This window comes from Cyprinodon variegatus, unplaced genomic scaffold, assembly GCF_000732505.1.
Source record: "Cyprinodon variegatus isolate N-32 unplaced genomic scaffold, C_variegatus-1.0 Scaffold39, whole genome shotgun sequence".
Classification (NCBI taxonomy): domain Eukaryota; kingdom Metazoa; phylum Chordata; class Actinopteri; order Cyprinodontiformes; family Cyprinodontidae; genus Cyprinodon; species Cyprinodon variegatus.
This window is the reverse complement of record NW_015150492.1, coordinates 1,449,124-1,464,216: the sequence shown is the minus strand read 5'-3', so window position 1 is coordinate 1,464,216 and position 15,093 is coordinate 1,449,124. Positions and strand designations below refer to the sequence as shown.

The following is a 15,093-nucleotide window of genomic DNA, read 5'->3' as shown; positions in this document are numbered from 1 at the left end:
AAATTCATTTTTTTTTTTTTTTATTATTAAGACACAGTTTATTTTATTTTCCGATCACAATCTGCTGTAAAACTTTCCAAGTTTGTATAACAGCACATTTTACCTTTGGATACTGCTATTTAAAGACAAAGTTCTATTACTCACTAAAGTCCAAAGAACAGAGAGGGTTCCAAAGGGAGGCTGCTGGGAGAGGGGAGGAGGGTACAGGAGGAAGAAGAGGGAGGGATGTGAGAGACCAGTCTTTTGGATTTCTCATTAATTCAGCGTGGCCCTCTCTTTCAGTTTTTTTTCCAAAGCCCGCCCACCAACTATTATCAGCACACAGGCCTTATATATACAAGCTGTTTGCAGTTGTTTGTGAGTTTAGCCCAGAATTTGCAGTAAACCAGTTCCAACTTAAGGTCCAAACAGCCACTTACCAAAAAGCCACCATGCGAGAGTTCAAGAGCAAGGAGTTTTGGAGGGCAGTTTTGGCTGAACTGGTCGGTATGACCCTCTTCATATTCCTCAGCATCTCCACGGCTATCGGCAACAAGAACAACACCCACCCAGACCAGGAGGTGAAGGTGTCGCTGGCCTTTGGACTTGCGATTGCAACGCTGGCCCAGAGTTTAGGCCACATCAGTGGAGCCCACTTAAATCCTGCTGTGACTCTGGGGATGCTCGCAAGCTGCCAGATTAGTGTATTAAAGGCAGTGATGTACATTGTTGCACAAATGCTGGGCTCAGCCCTGGCCAGTGGCATTGTGTATGGAGCACGTCCAAATGGCACCGACGCACTGGGACTAAACTCTGTGAGTATTAATTTAATCTATGCTGTTTCCCAAAGATAAATGATGCATCTGGTTGTATCTAAAGCAAGGTGTAGCTTTTGTAAACATATTGGAGCTGAGGTGAAATTATTCATTTTATCCTAAGCTTATTGCTCAGGAGTAAATAGAAGTTATTAGAACATGTTAAAATCTGCAAGAAGATTTTTTTAATTAACATATGCACAGTTAAAACTTTGAGTCAAGTGTTTTTACAAGTTTAGGTTTTACACACAAATATATCAGTATTGAGTAACGGGCTATCTTCTCTCTAAGCACTGCTGATAAAGCTGATTACCACTAACTGAACTGAATGTTTCTTGTCTGCCAAACTGCTGTCAAAGTTTCAGGAGAGATCCAGGACAATACCAGCAGGCTGTTAAATGAGAAACCAGGAGGGGTGATGGGAAACCGTCCACCAAAATAAAACCCACTAACAGTGTGCTGTTGTTCTTTGTTTTAACCCTCACAGCTTAACGGTGTCACCCCCAGCCAAGGCGTGGGCATAGAGCTCCTGGCAACCTTCCAGCTCGTGCTGTGTGTCATTGCTGTCACTGATAAAAGGCGGCGTGATGTCACTGGATCAGCACCCCTGGCCATTGGCCTCTCGGTCTGCCTGGGACACTTGGCAGCTGTGAGTTTATCCTCAAAAACACTGCAATGTTTATTTAGTTCAGGTGCACTACATTTCAGTGAGGAGAAAATACAGTAAACATGCAGAAGCTCTCAAACATGTGTTTTTTTTTAATGCATTGCCTAATGTAATCTCCCTTATTCCAAAATAAATTCTAATTTGCTGTGATTTCAGATCAGCTACACAGGCTGCGGCATCAATCCAGCCCGTTCGTTTGGCCCGGCTTTGATCCTGAGTGATTTCACTGATCACTGGGTAAGTAAGACGGCAAAACTCACAAGCTCTGCATGCATCCCCTGCAACTAAACAATTTGACTACCTTAAGATAATCTAACTGCTCCCTACCAAATGTCAGCATTTAACCACCTATACAAGTTAGTTACTGTTGCTGTAACCATGATTTTATTCAGTGAGAGAAATTGCCAAAAGGAAAGCTTCAAATTTGACCAAGAATCAGGGTTTTTTTTGCACTTTGACTGACCACAGCTGTCTTTTCCAGGTGTACTGGGTGGGTCCAATGTGCGGAGGCGTGGCTGCAGCTCTCATTTATGACTTCTTGCTTTCGCCCAAATTCGATGACTTCCCAGAGCGAATGAAGGTTCTGCTGAGTGGGCCCGTGGGGGACTACGATGTCAACGGAGGCAACGACGCAACCACCGTGGAGATGACGTCGAAATAGCTGCAAACACGAACCTTAATGTACATGTCTATGCTCTTGTAAAAATATATAAAACAGAAAAGCTCTTTAACTTAGTGTATTTAACCATTTTTGTGCTATTAATAACCAATGAGATTTCTTTTTTTATAGGTGATTTAGCATCACTTCCTGGTAACTTTTTTGTTGTTGACCCAGTGCAAACTTTTCATTCAAACTGGTGCTTGAATGTCCCCCTCTTGCATTGCAATCCAAACAAAGCAGTTTGAAAAAAAACTTTTGTTTCCATATCAGTATTGTATGTTGAGCCATTTTTGTACATTTCTATATACCTGTATCACTTCTTATTGCTGACAGATAAGATATTTTTGTGTCCACTTGAATTTCTCACTTTTTTAAGTAAAATAAACAAAAACACTTAACCTGAACAATTGTAACTTTTTCATCTTGTTGTTATTATTTAACCGAAAATAATGTAGACCTTTTATTTATTTTACGTGTTGTCACTGTAAACCTTTCACACGTCAATACTTAAAAAAATAATGGCTGAGTAAAACAACAAGGATATCTTAGACATGCCTCCACCCTCAGCGTACTAGTAGGAAATTACCAAATATTCACATATTCAAAGCATATTAAAGAGGTAAATGGAAAATCCCTTTACACCACAGTCAGTCATTCCTCCATTCATGCTGATGGTGACAAGGCCACGTACACTGGCATCACTAAGCCCTCTGACCACCAACAACTGGCAAAGCAGATTAAAAGTCTTGCTCAAAGACCCAGCTACAGTGTTAGACAGAGCTGGGGCTTGAACCGGCACCCTACCTCTGATTTAATGACCAGTGGATAGACACCAGCCCCTCTAAAACTCTGTAGAGCAGCAAACATGATTTTTTTTCAATTGGGGTATATTTAAATGATATGCAAGTATACAGGGGCGGAGCTAGATGGGGGGTTAGCTAATCATTGGCCACCCCTGTGGCCACCCTACCAATTATTTCCCTCTAATAACATTAATAGTAATAATATTTAATAGTAATAATTTAATAGTAATAATTATTTTACTATTAAATTATAAATTACTATTAAATAATAATTTAATAGTAATAATATCTAATAATATTTCCCTCAACAGTAATACTCTCAAGTGGAACATTTTTATTTTTCATATATTAACAATTACTTGACAACATAAACACTGTGGTTTTTTATGCACATCAATATACTAACATTAAAGATGATAAATACAGAATTTAAGCAGAAATAGATTTTGTGTTTTATGGGGTAAAGAGAAAAGTCATCTAGGAGTCTTCAGTGAAATCATAGATAAATAACTATTTTAATAAAAACTTCATAAATAATTAATTTATGTAGATATGTGTACTTGTAAATATCAATTTTATGCAGAATAATTACTGATAAAAGTATGTAAGTAAAGACAATGGAAAAGATGTTCGGCCCAAAACTCAAACCTTAAAGAATTTTATCCTCTATACCTTTTATCTAGAAAGCACGGATGTTTGAATATATGCATCTATTTGTTAGCAAAGGCTGTGGGAAAATATAGCTTGTCTTTATTTAGAAAATATGGATGTTTTGCTAATTCATTTTCCCTTTGGAACAGTGCAGATTGACCGTGAGGTTTTAGTGCCTATCTCCTTTCGGCCCCCCCTCAGTGTACATTGGTTATTGCCTAGCCACCCTTTTCTGGCTACACCTCTGCAAGTATGTCCTTAAAAGTTTAATGAAATAAATGGTTAAAGTGTTTAAATGTTTGGTTTCCTGTGCTAAAACACAACATGAAATAATTGCTGCAACGTCCCTAGAAGGATAAACTAACATTTGATTGGTTATCCTGCACAGCAAGCAGGCTGCAGACCGATCATCTTTTTTTTTGTAGGGCAAGTAATTTAATTTTTAAAGGTGAAGGATGTCTATAAATTAATAATGTCTGCCAAAAATCCGCTGTGCAGATGCAGCAATGAGTCCGTGCTGGTAGTAAAGTCAATCTAGAGCAAGTTAGAAAAAAGTAATTAATCTTCACCAGCCTCTAAACATGGAGCCGCTGTCTGACCCAGAGTGAAGGGACAAATAGAAGATGTGTATTTAACTCTCTACCAGCAGCGCACAAGAATTTATACTATATGAGAGAAAAGGTTGTGCCACTGCTGCAAGGACAGTAAGGAAGAAAATATTTCGTGGCTCTTTTGAAAGAAACATTTTTCTGTAGGGGGTGGGGCAGAGCATGACATCTGGAAACTACAGTATGTCTTAATTCAGGGCACTAAAAAAAAAAGGATTTAGCGTTGGTTTGCTAGTTCAATTAAATACAATGTAAAATAAAATATTACAATAAGAGACATACTGTGCGGTTATTCCTAGACACTGTTGCAACTGAGCTTTTAAACTCAGATTTCAAGGATTGATAGTTTGAAGAAGTGAAATTTAAAATTAGATTATGACTAATAAGAGTAAAGTGCTTTATATTAACCAAATGACATTAAAATACAAACTGAACATGGTTACCCAATAATTTTTTGGTATGTGAATCCTTATAAGGTTTCTTTGAAACTTTGAGCAAGGTGGACAGCTTCATTAAAAAGATGAACCCAGCAGCTCAAACAGCATGAACCCAAAGGAATGCAGATAAAGAAGAAACACCTTTAACTGCATGGGAGTCTGAGATATGACTCAGGTGGGTTATATTTCTTTAGAGATAGCAGAAGATATTATGGAGTGGATTTATTTGGTTAAAAAAAAATTGGTTTTACAGAACTTTTTTTTATTAGTTTGAATCAGAATAATACGCATCCATTACTACCGTACCCAGCAATGTATTTGGTAAAATCTCAGAAATTTACATTTTCATAAGCCTATGTTATTATTTTATGTGATCTTTCATAGGTAATCAGCTTTCACAGATGAAGATGATTCTTTTTAGAAGTCCACGTTTGTTCTCTGCTGTCAGATTCTAGAAAATTAACAATGTTGAGGTCAGAAATTATCTCTCTGCATGTTTTGTTGACAAATTGAAACAAGGTGGGACTTTAAGTGTTTCTCTTAAATTTCCCATCTTCAGCTATTTTTGTCTTGTTTCCTGGTCTGTTGTTGAACTGTAGAACAGGATTATTCTTGTTTTATTTGGGGTGTGTCTGTTCATTTGGTAAGTTTTCAAGCTACAAGAACTTTTCCACCCTGACCATGACCTGGATGACGGAGAACTTTCGCAGATTTGAAGATTAAACTTTATTTTCCTCCTGTTGTAGGATTTGCTGTAGGACAAAACAAAGACAAGAAAAGATTTTACATAAGAAAATAACTAACAGCAACAGATATTTCAGCAGCAATCAAAGCTACAAACAAAATACTTTACTGTTATGTCTATAATTTCATAAAGGTTGAACCTACGGGCAATTCTACAGCAAAACGAGTAAAAGCTAGAGTTTTACAAGCCTCCACAATAAAGTAACCATGTTAATTTAGCACTTTATTGTATCTATGTTTAAGTCTCATTTTCTGTAGTAAGAAAAGAGGTTGCTTTGAATTGCACTGTTGTAAATGAGAAATGGTAAATGGCCTGTATTTGTAAAGCTCTTTATCAAGTCCAAGAACCCCAAAGAGCTTTAAACTGCATTCAGTCATTCACCTGTTTATTCACACGTTCACACAATCTTGAAGTGTTGACAGTGTTCTTACCAGCGACTCATTTAGCACAAAACAACAGCACTGACAGAGATCCCACCATCTTTATATACTTCCTATTAAAGTATTTCAGGTCCTTACAGAAGATAAAAACAAATACAGTAGCAGTAGTCTACTTTGCAGGATCCTATTGGCTCTTAATCCATTGAGTATGTCTAAGTTTTCTAAACTGAAATAATTTAGATTATCTCCAGGTCAGACCTGAAACTACTGTCACTTTCCATGCCCTCTCCTTTCCGTGTTTTTGTCACATACTGCTCTTTGTCACCACACAGTGCTTAGCTGCTTGCAATGCTCCGCACTTCTTTCAAACAATGCCCAAAAAAGTACAAGTTTCTAAAAACCATGTCTCTTATAGTGTTGGATATTACATAAACATATGTTACTAATGTCACTCATAAAAAATTTAGCAAGTTTTCTGTTGACCATATGTTTCTTTGAAATAATTCCTATTTGTTTTCTAGAGGTTAGTTATTTCCGATTGCACTGGTGGGTTAGTTGTTGGTATGGATTAAAAGATTAAAACCACTGTAACTACAGAGGCAGCAAGGTATATATATATATATATATATATATTTTTTTTTTTTTTTTTTTTTTTTTTTTTTTTTTAGTAGGGTCCAGACCTCTGCATCCCTAAGGGATCTTTGTCTGTGTCCGTTATTATAATACATGAACTGGAGCTCATGTTAGATGTGTAGACATTTACACTGCCAAGCTGTAGAAACCAAAGCTTGCACAGTGCTCCCCTGCTAAAACTCCTTTTTTGCATGTTTCAAAGGAGCCATAGTTTTCCCACAGACATCTATTTTGTTTCTTAAGATTAAACCTTATTTTGTTGATTTTGAAATAAAACAAAAGTAGAATATGAAATGTTGACATATATGTATGAGAAATTTTACCTCTTCTCTCAAATTCAAAAGGGCTCCCTGCTTGGATAGGTCTGCTCAATGTATTGCTGTTGCATCAATTTCTGCCTGTTTTCTCAGACACCCTGCAGGAAGGCAATTACATGCTTGGTTTGTGAAAACCTATACAAGTTTATGCCCTTTCACTTGGCTGAGCAATTCTATCATTTATGTTCCTCTTATAGAAAATAAGAAATACTGAAAAATATAGCCTAATTAGCTTATTGGCCTATGGTTGTCAGGATGCTGCCCTATCCACCCTCTAATTAACCAACTTTCCACTTTTTATCTATGCTTGAACTTGACATGCTGCTTTGATTAATTTTTATTTTTCCTCAACCTTGTTAAATACATATACATGTTTTTTATCTATCTTTATATTTATAGTCTATTAAATGTAATTAATTGCAATAATTGAAATACGATTTTTAAAAATGTTTTCATCAGTCAGGAACTTCAATGTGTGCTTTAAGGATGAAGAGAGGAGCATTAATCAGAAAAAAAAAACAACTAACAACATCAGATAATCTCACATCTACTAATAATATACCTCACAGTCATTGACAACAAATGGTATAAAACAAATAGTTCTTTACCATTTGTTCTATACCAGCTAAGACTTCATGTTTTTCTCTTTACAGGAGGGATGGGGGACCTGTCAAATTTTGAAGGAAAGATGAACAGGTTTGGGAATTTAGATTGGTTTAAAGCTTCACCCTCCGGCAGGACAAAGACCAAAAACATTCAGAAATTAAGTAAAAGAATAGTTGCTCTATTTCCAATATCCTTCAAATAGAAAACAGCAATAAAATCCCTCTCTTGTAGCCTTTAGATGCAAATCTCAGTTCTTCATTGCAAAACCGCTAGAGAGATACATCAAAGGATTTGTGGCAGTAGCTGCATTGAATGGTGGACCAGTAAAGGTTTTCATTTGTCATAAATTTGAGGATCATTTATTCTTTTGTCAAATTTAACATGTAAAATAAAAAAAAGTATATTCTTTAGTTTCCATTTGATGAAAGATAAACAGACATTGACCTTTGGTTCAACATTGAGTGAGTATCACTTTAAGAAACCTTCATCACACATTATAATGATTTTCATTGTTTAAGAATTCAGTGTACTGAAGCTGTCGATTTATTGACCTATCTTTATTGTTTTGTTTTTCCAATTCCATATCTCTCTTTCTCTGAATTTCCTTGTGTTGCAACCATAAGCTAATTGATCCATAATAAACGTATAAAGGAATAAAAAGGAAAGCTAGGATGAAAGCTCTGATGCATGTTTTTTTATTGTATGCATGCTGTGTGATTCACAATAACGTCACTTCCTGTTGTACATGTTCCAGAAGGCAGCTTTCTAGGAATTCACAGTAATAATGTGGCGGGGGCCTTTACACTTTGTATTGACCCTGCCTGTGTTCGAGGAACTGGCAGTTTTCTCAGAATTTCAACTCTTTTTCAAAGAGCCTGGGCTGCTTCAGCTCCACCAGTCTGCTCTTTATGTTTTGTTGGGGCAAAATAACACAGTTTTCTAATAGACCCATAGATTATTTCAGAGTTAGTGACCGCAGTAGATCAGATTCAATTAAAAAAAAACATCTTCTGCAGTTTTGCTAAAAAATCTGCAACTGTATGCAATCTGTCTTTTACAAGAGCAGTTGATGTCATCATGGGTGGTAACAGACCATGAACAGTTCTGCGAAAAATGTGATGGGCAATAAGTAATAGCTAGATAATATGTGATCAGGAGACCTATTTAAGGAAGACCATACACACAGACAAAGTCAGTAGCTTGGTTTATTCTCAACAGAACAAATGAAAGCAACACAGATATCTTTGGACTAATCTGGTCTCTGGATTACCAGCTCGGATGGATATAATGAACACCACTATGTAGTGTGGTACAGGGATTATTCATCATGATAATGTAACACAGCATCATGTGTTTGTAGCCCATGGAAGGCACTTCGCAAAATTTGTAAGTACTAGTTTACATTGCTTAACAGTTAACACTTTGATCGTTCATTTGTGATTTTTCCCCTTTTGCATTGTTTAATCACAGTGGTGCCTATCTATCACAATACCATCAAATTAAGAACACTTGTATGATTGCAAGTCTGGATTTCTTAACATATCCATTTTTTTTCTAAATTCTAAAGTTATGAAGATTACAACTGAGTTCAGGCCAGGGTGAGGATGTGATGCTCCTACTGGCAGAAGATCAAAGTCAGTTTTTAATAAGCTCTGAAATTCTTCCCCATAACCAGAGAGAAGATCTTTCCCCAAGTCGGATGAAAGCCACCCTTCTGACCAATCAATTAGCTGGGGAGAGTACATGCAGACGTAAACTCAGAAAACTTGTTTATTTCATTGTTCATTGTAGTTGATGTGGATTTATATGAAATGCTTTTAAACCACATTTATTTTTAATATCTTAAACAAATAAAAGAAAATAAAAGGGTTGTGTGATATTAGGACAAAATTAGAAAAATAAAGATTTTGGTTAAAATTAGGCAGAAATAGATTAGCCCTTTGTATTTACCACTTTAGAACATTCAACTACTGTCATTCTTAATTATCTGCCATAAATTTGTCAGCAAAGATGAAATGCTTTGTTGTTTTAAAGCAGTTACTGTCTGTCTGTCCTCACTTGAATATTCAGACCAAACCCAGCACAAAACACATTCCTGTCCCAGATACCCCTCCTACCAGCCTTAATCCTTCAGCTTGTGGCACCAAAACTACTACAAATTAACCCTAATTAGTGCATAATAATGAGCCATACAGTAGGTGGAAGTTCAACTAAATAAACTGAATTGCTTACCCCATCCAATCAGAGGTTAATCTCTCTTTGATGCAATCAACCACTATTGGACCACACCTCCTAGAAGCCCAATCAGCATTTAGAGCTCAGTTTAAAAGGCTTTCAAATCCACAAATCAGCCTGTTGCCAAAGCAAAGCATTCGCCCAGTTGGTTCGTACCATGTCTGACTTTGATTCAGATGAGCCTGGTTCAGCCCACCTCCACCACTGGTGCCAAGCTCCATCTGATTCTTTCTTCATGCGGCTTCTGCTACCTCGTCCCTATTGGAAGTTTAACTCTCTCTGGACATTCTGGCATTCCTATAGGCATCCCAAGTATTTCCAGCAGACGACTGTCATGTTGGGTCTGGTTCTGCCAGAGGCTTCTCCCCAAGGGGAGTTTCGTGCTCCATGGTTGCTTTATTCTTGCTCATCATGGAAGTTTCATGTAAACCTGCATTTATCCAGGCTGGCAATCCATCTTTCCAAGATTCAAGCTCTCCCTGTGTGTCAGCTTAACGCAATCTACCGGTCTCACATTGAAACTCAAGCTTGGTTTGAACCTGCGGTCCACAGACCAAACTCCTCCGCACTCTGTCTCCAATCCATCACCAGTCTAAGGCCTGCGGAGATACACGCCTGTTCTCATTCATCTACTCTTGCACATTAACAAAGTAACTTTCAGAGCTAATGTTTTCCACTGAGGTCTGAGTGCCAAAGACTTAAAATATATGAATCAATAAAACTATTTTAATTGCCCTTTTCTCCATGTGAGTTTTTCAGGTTGAATTTCTCATTAGACCTCTTTGTTGGTTAATGAAACACTTGTGTTTGTGAGATTCATATCCGAAACCCATTCAATATAGATTGAGTTATTCTAGTGGAGGATGTAACTCAGGGGCCAAATATAATAGAGATACAGTTTGTTGGATATAGAAAAACAAGGGATGTGAAGCAGCGTCAGTAGAGGCAAAGGTGATGCTTTAAAAGGTTCCTCTTACTTTCCTCAGAGAGGATGACATGAGGTGGCATGACCCTTTAACCCACTAGTTCTTCTGCACAGAAAGGCAGAACAGGAGTCTGGTTTCCTTCTCGTGCTTTCCAAAGGTCAAATATCCTTCTTAGCAGTAAATTACCAATGTTAATTTCAAGGCAGTCGGCACAGCCTGGCCTGTGGTTAAAAATAGAATATGCATGCCATGAGGACAGGATAAAAAAAATCAAGAAGACTTAACCCATTAAGTAAGATGGTAAAGATTTAAATGCTTAACTGGTGCAGAAATAAAACAATCATTGATCCTGTGAGATAAAATTGACATTCAATCAAACTTTTGGTGATGCAAGAAATACATTATGGATTCCAAGATTTTGGTTGTAGTAAAATTAATCAAATGTAGGTTTTTGACTATTTGGGACAATGGATGTATGAAAGCAGTCTCTTATGGTCTCTACACATGTCTGTCACAGTTCAGCCCCAGTAAAGTCTGGCACTATTTCCTAAAGTGAGATGGCTGTTTAATGAATGAGAAGATGCTTACTGCCTCAGTTATTAAGTTATTAAACCTGCTGTCAACTGAGTCGCTTTACTAATTAGAGTCTCTTACCTATAAGAGTAGTCAAAGTTTAATCGTTGATTTCCATCTAATATTTTTTCTACTACCTCCTCTGGAAATTGCTATGAACTGTTTATTAAAAGTTTTTTGTATTTCTAACCTACAAGGTTAACAATTGATAGCAGTTCATTTCAGCCTTAAGCTAAATGGAAAAGTACTGAACAGGGGAGAAATAAAGGTCATTTAAAGGTTCAGAAATACAAAGGTCTCAGCCCTTCCTGCTTCAGTCAAAGTTTTCTTGGTGGGCTGATGAGGTAAGGTCAGTGTTACACACAATGCCCCCTGCTGGGTCTCTGGTAGAACCATATGTATTGCCTCGGTTTAGTTTAACATCACTAAGATGCCACATAAACCCTGCTTACACCATGTTGCTTTATGGTTGTCTGAGCAGCATGCGAGAGATCCAAATGAAGAGTTCGGAGAAAATGTTCTTGCTGAACATTTAATGAAATATCTGCTGGCTTCTCTGCAACAAGGGGCTATAATGATTTCAGCTTTAACAACAGTACCTTCATAGCTCTTCTGCGTTCTCCTTGTGAATTTATACTTCACAACCAGAAGCTTAAATAACCTAAATTGTTTGTGCTAGACCAGCACAAAGTGTAACAGGAAATCTCTGAGGTGGAAACACAATTAAATGAGGTGTTTTCATGTTTCCTAGATATCATTATGAGAAAAGAGTAGTTTGCAGCTTTTTTTATCCCCATTACACTTCATTTCTACATAGAGGATAAGCATTCAAGTATGAATACAACTTTCCTTTAAAGGGATTTTAATACTTTTTTGTCTGTGAATAAATACTGTGTCATCATCCAGAGGAAGAAACACATGAAACAAGTCAAAGAGGAGGTTAAAGGGGAGTTTAAAGCAAGTTGAGTTTATAATGAAACTTCTCAACTACTCAGTCCTTTATCTGAAGATGGAAGGGGTATGACAGAGCTGCAAGCTGGTAAGGATGCCACCATCTACCTAACCTGTCAGGCAAGCCAAAGAGGATATTTATAAAAACTTTACACAAGGGGCCATGGACTCTGTAGAAGCTGCATACATTTACATTTGGTATGGCAATTAATGAACTGTTTAAAAACATTATCAGGAATTTTTATAAGCACTGAGATTAATCCAGCTGATAAATTCTAATTCTTGCTGTCTGCAAAAGAATTGGTGTGATCACTTTTGTTTGTCTGCACATTATTTTATTTTCAATCTTTGTTTCATGAGTGTTTCAACTGGTGTAATGTATTTGAATAACAATTTAATGCATTATTTTGTTCAGTTGGCAATGCAGTTACACCAGTATAAATTAACGGATTAGAGAAGCTCCAATTAATGGGTGGTAATGTTTACCTTTAGAGCAGTATTTCTGTTTGCTGGGCTCTGAATTCTTTGCATTATTTTTATCATTATGATAATAGAAAGCTCAGGTATTGTTCATCCCTAATCTGTACCTCAGGAGGGAAAAATGTGTTTACACCAGATCCAGTAGTGGTTTCCGTCAGCCTCTGTACACAAAGATGTAGAGAAAGGTGCTATAGTTGGATGGGACTGAAAGCTAAAATAGTGGACTAGTTCACATTTAGAGCAGGGGAGTCCTCAAAGGCTATCCTGCCATCTTTAGATATATCCCTGATCCAACACACCTGAATCAAATGGCTTAATTACTCCCCTAGCATGCAGGCAGGCTCTACAAAGTTATACTGATGACCTGATTATTTCATGTTGAAACAGAGACACATCTAAAAGGTGCAGGATTCCTGCTCTTGAGAACTGGACTGGAGGTTGACATCTGTGAGTTAGAGGAAAACCATAACAGAATGTCACCTAATGCCAGCCTAATGCTGTGGAGATAATACTTCTGCAGAAACTAAATACAGGGTACTACATACAGGTCGATACTAACAGTTTGGATCAAAGGTTAGGGTGGGCGTTTGCTGTAGTTTTCATATATGTTTTCCTTCCAGTATAAAAGAGCATTCATTTTTTTAAATAAAGACAAACTGAGGAAAGTTTTAGTCATTAGCTGAATAAATCTTAACCAGACATATACCAAAACACGTGGCGGGATTCTTAAGAAAATGCACACCGTACCAGAAAACTGTTTTTGAATAATCTTAATACAGACATGTGTCCTTTCTTTTCACCAGGTGGCCTATCATGAAATCCCTGCAAATTACCTTAAAGTAATTTGCCAGTGTCTTTGCCACCTGGACCCAATAGCAGTCATGGTAATGGAGCTTACTTGAATTCTGGCATCGATTTGAGCTTGCTGAGGACTGACAGGCACAGCGTCCTGATAGCCTTCCATGGATAGCTCAGATGGTGAGTGCAGCAGCTAGCAGGGCGTTTTTGCATAGTCTTAAGCCAGAAAAAACACATTTGCTCAGTGTTAACAAGCTCTCGGTGAATGCTTTTTTTTTCTGACTCACACCTCTTTAGATAAATCAAATTTAGTGCGAGGACTGGGTGGAATTTGGAGAGAATGCAGACAGTTTAATCAGGTTACATAAAAAGGTGGTGTTCAAGCCTTTAAGACTGCATTACTTGCTGACAACTGGTGATTAACTGCTAAATGTGAGATATTGAGGTCTGTTGTTTGTGTGCAGCAGAGGCAAACCGTCTTTTATCAAAGACTTGTGGTTGCAAGCTTTTGCTGACCTCCTCAGAATCTCATGTTGTGAATCAGGCTGATTTAAAAAAAAAAAAAAAAAAAAGTAAATTCGCAGATTTATGCAGCATATCTGGTTCCGTGCAAACAGTATAGCAAGGATCATTGGAGGCTAAACACTTCTGTTTAATCTGTCAGTTTTCTCAGTGGCTTATTTGAGTAAAATGCAGGAAAAATGTAAAAATCATGTCTGATTGTAACAGAATAGGAAAATGGGAATTTTTTTTCTTTTTTTTTTGCAGCTCAATGGATCAGTACATGAGAAAATGTTGACCTACAGTCCCACTCAAATGTGTGTCAGTGTTATTGTCTTATCTCTCACTGATACTTGACAATATTTTTGGCAGGTACATGTCTGTAACCACTGGTCGCTCTGTAGGGGTGGGACACCTTGCTGGGGTGAATGAATCAAAACATTCCTTCATTTCCCTTGTCACTAATTTAGCAGATGGTTCCTCCATTTCACAGAGGCCTTGTACAATAGATTGGCTCAGTGTGATCTGGCTGATGTGCTTTGTTTCTCCTGATATGCTTGGAGAACAATTGTGCAGGATGTAGTATCATTGCTTCTCAATCCTAGTTGCCAGTGATATTTTAGATGATCCTGTATCTAAAAATGAAAACTAAGAAATTTCTGTTGAAGTTTGAACATGAATGTTGTGTTGTTGGTTTTTCAGGTTTACTGGAAGCAGCAGCTGTGTGGAAGCTGGGCGGCTGTATAATGACCTGCTGTCAACTGAAGATGAGCTCTTGTGTGACAAAACAAAGGCTTGGATCTGATTTGATCTACTATGCTCTGCTGTGGTACAATCCAGGAAAAAGAGAAGGAGGCACTTTTAGGTACCATTGCAGATGTGGTTTGATCAAAGGAGCAGGTCTGTCAGGCAGAAATAAGGACAATTATAGGACAAATAAAGCATATTTGTTTAAGCACATGGTGCTGTGTCACTCTTACTGCTTTGCAAAACTCATAATAACCTTTGAATGTTAAACCATTTTACCAAGTTGAAAACACAAACCTCTATAGAGATTATTGGAGTCTTTATGTGATAAATCAACAAGTTGTGCACAAATGTTGAAGCGGTTTGAAAAAACATACCCCGACCCCCTTAGAAGCTGTGAAAACATATTTACATATTTAGATTCGATTGTAGCTTCCAATATCTTGTTTTGAATCTCTAAAACCTTAGCACATCTGTGTCTTTGCACATTTGTCTTAAAAAAAACATCAACCTAAGTTAGATTAAATGTTGAAGTTTTACATGCAGCAATTTCCAAATTTTGCCACTGATATACAATAGA

At 37.3% G+C, this 15,093-nt stretch overlaps 1 protein-coding gene across 1 annotated transcript; it reads left to right on the top strand.

Annotated features, from left to right (window-relative positions):
• Positions 1-347: 347 nt before the first annotated feature.
• Positions 348-2,526, top strand: aqp1 (aquaporin 1 (Colton blood group)). The gene is made up of 4 exons (XM_015369857.1): positions 348-794; positions 1,282-1,443; positions 1,618-1,698; positions 1,943-2,526. Exons 1-4 carry the CDS (start codon positions 432-434, stop codon positions 2,120-2,122), a joined length of 786 nt encoding a protein of 261 aa, XP_015225343.1. The 5' UTR covers positions 348-431; the 3' UTR covers positions 2,123-2,526.
• Positions 2,527-15,093: the final 12,567 nt, after the last annotated feature.

What these genes read in the sequence shown, in the direction of transcription:
- aqp1 (XM_015369857.1), top strand. Translation starts at nt 432, where the DNA reads ATGCGAGAGTTCAAGAGCAAGGAGTTTTGGAGGGCAGTTTTGGCTGAA. An exon ending in ACGCACTGGGACTAAACTCT is followed by an intron (nt 795 to 1,281) that starts GTGAGTATTAAT and finishes TAACCCTCACAG; the next exon opens with CTTAACGGTGTCACCCCCAG. An exon ending in GCCTGGGACACTTGGCAGCT is followed by an intron (nt 1,444 to 1,617) that starts GTGAGTTTATCC and finishes CTGTGATTTCAG; the next exon opens with ATCAGCTACACAGGCTGCGG.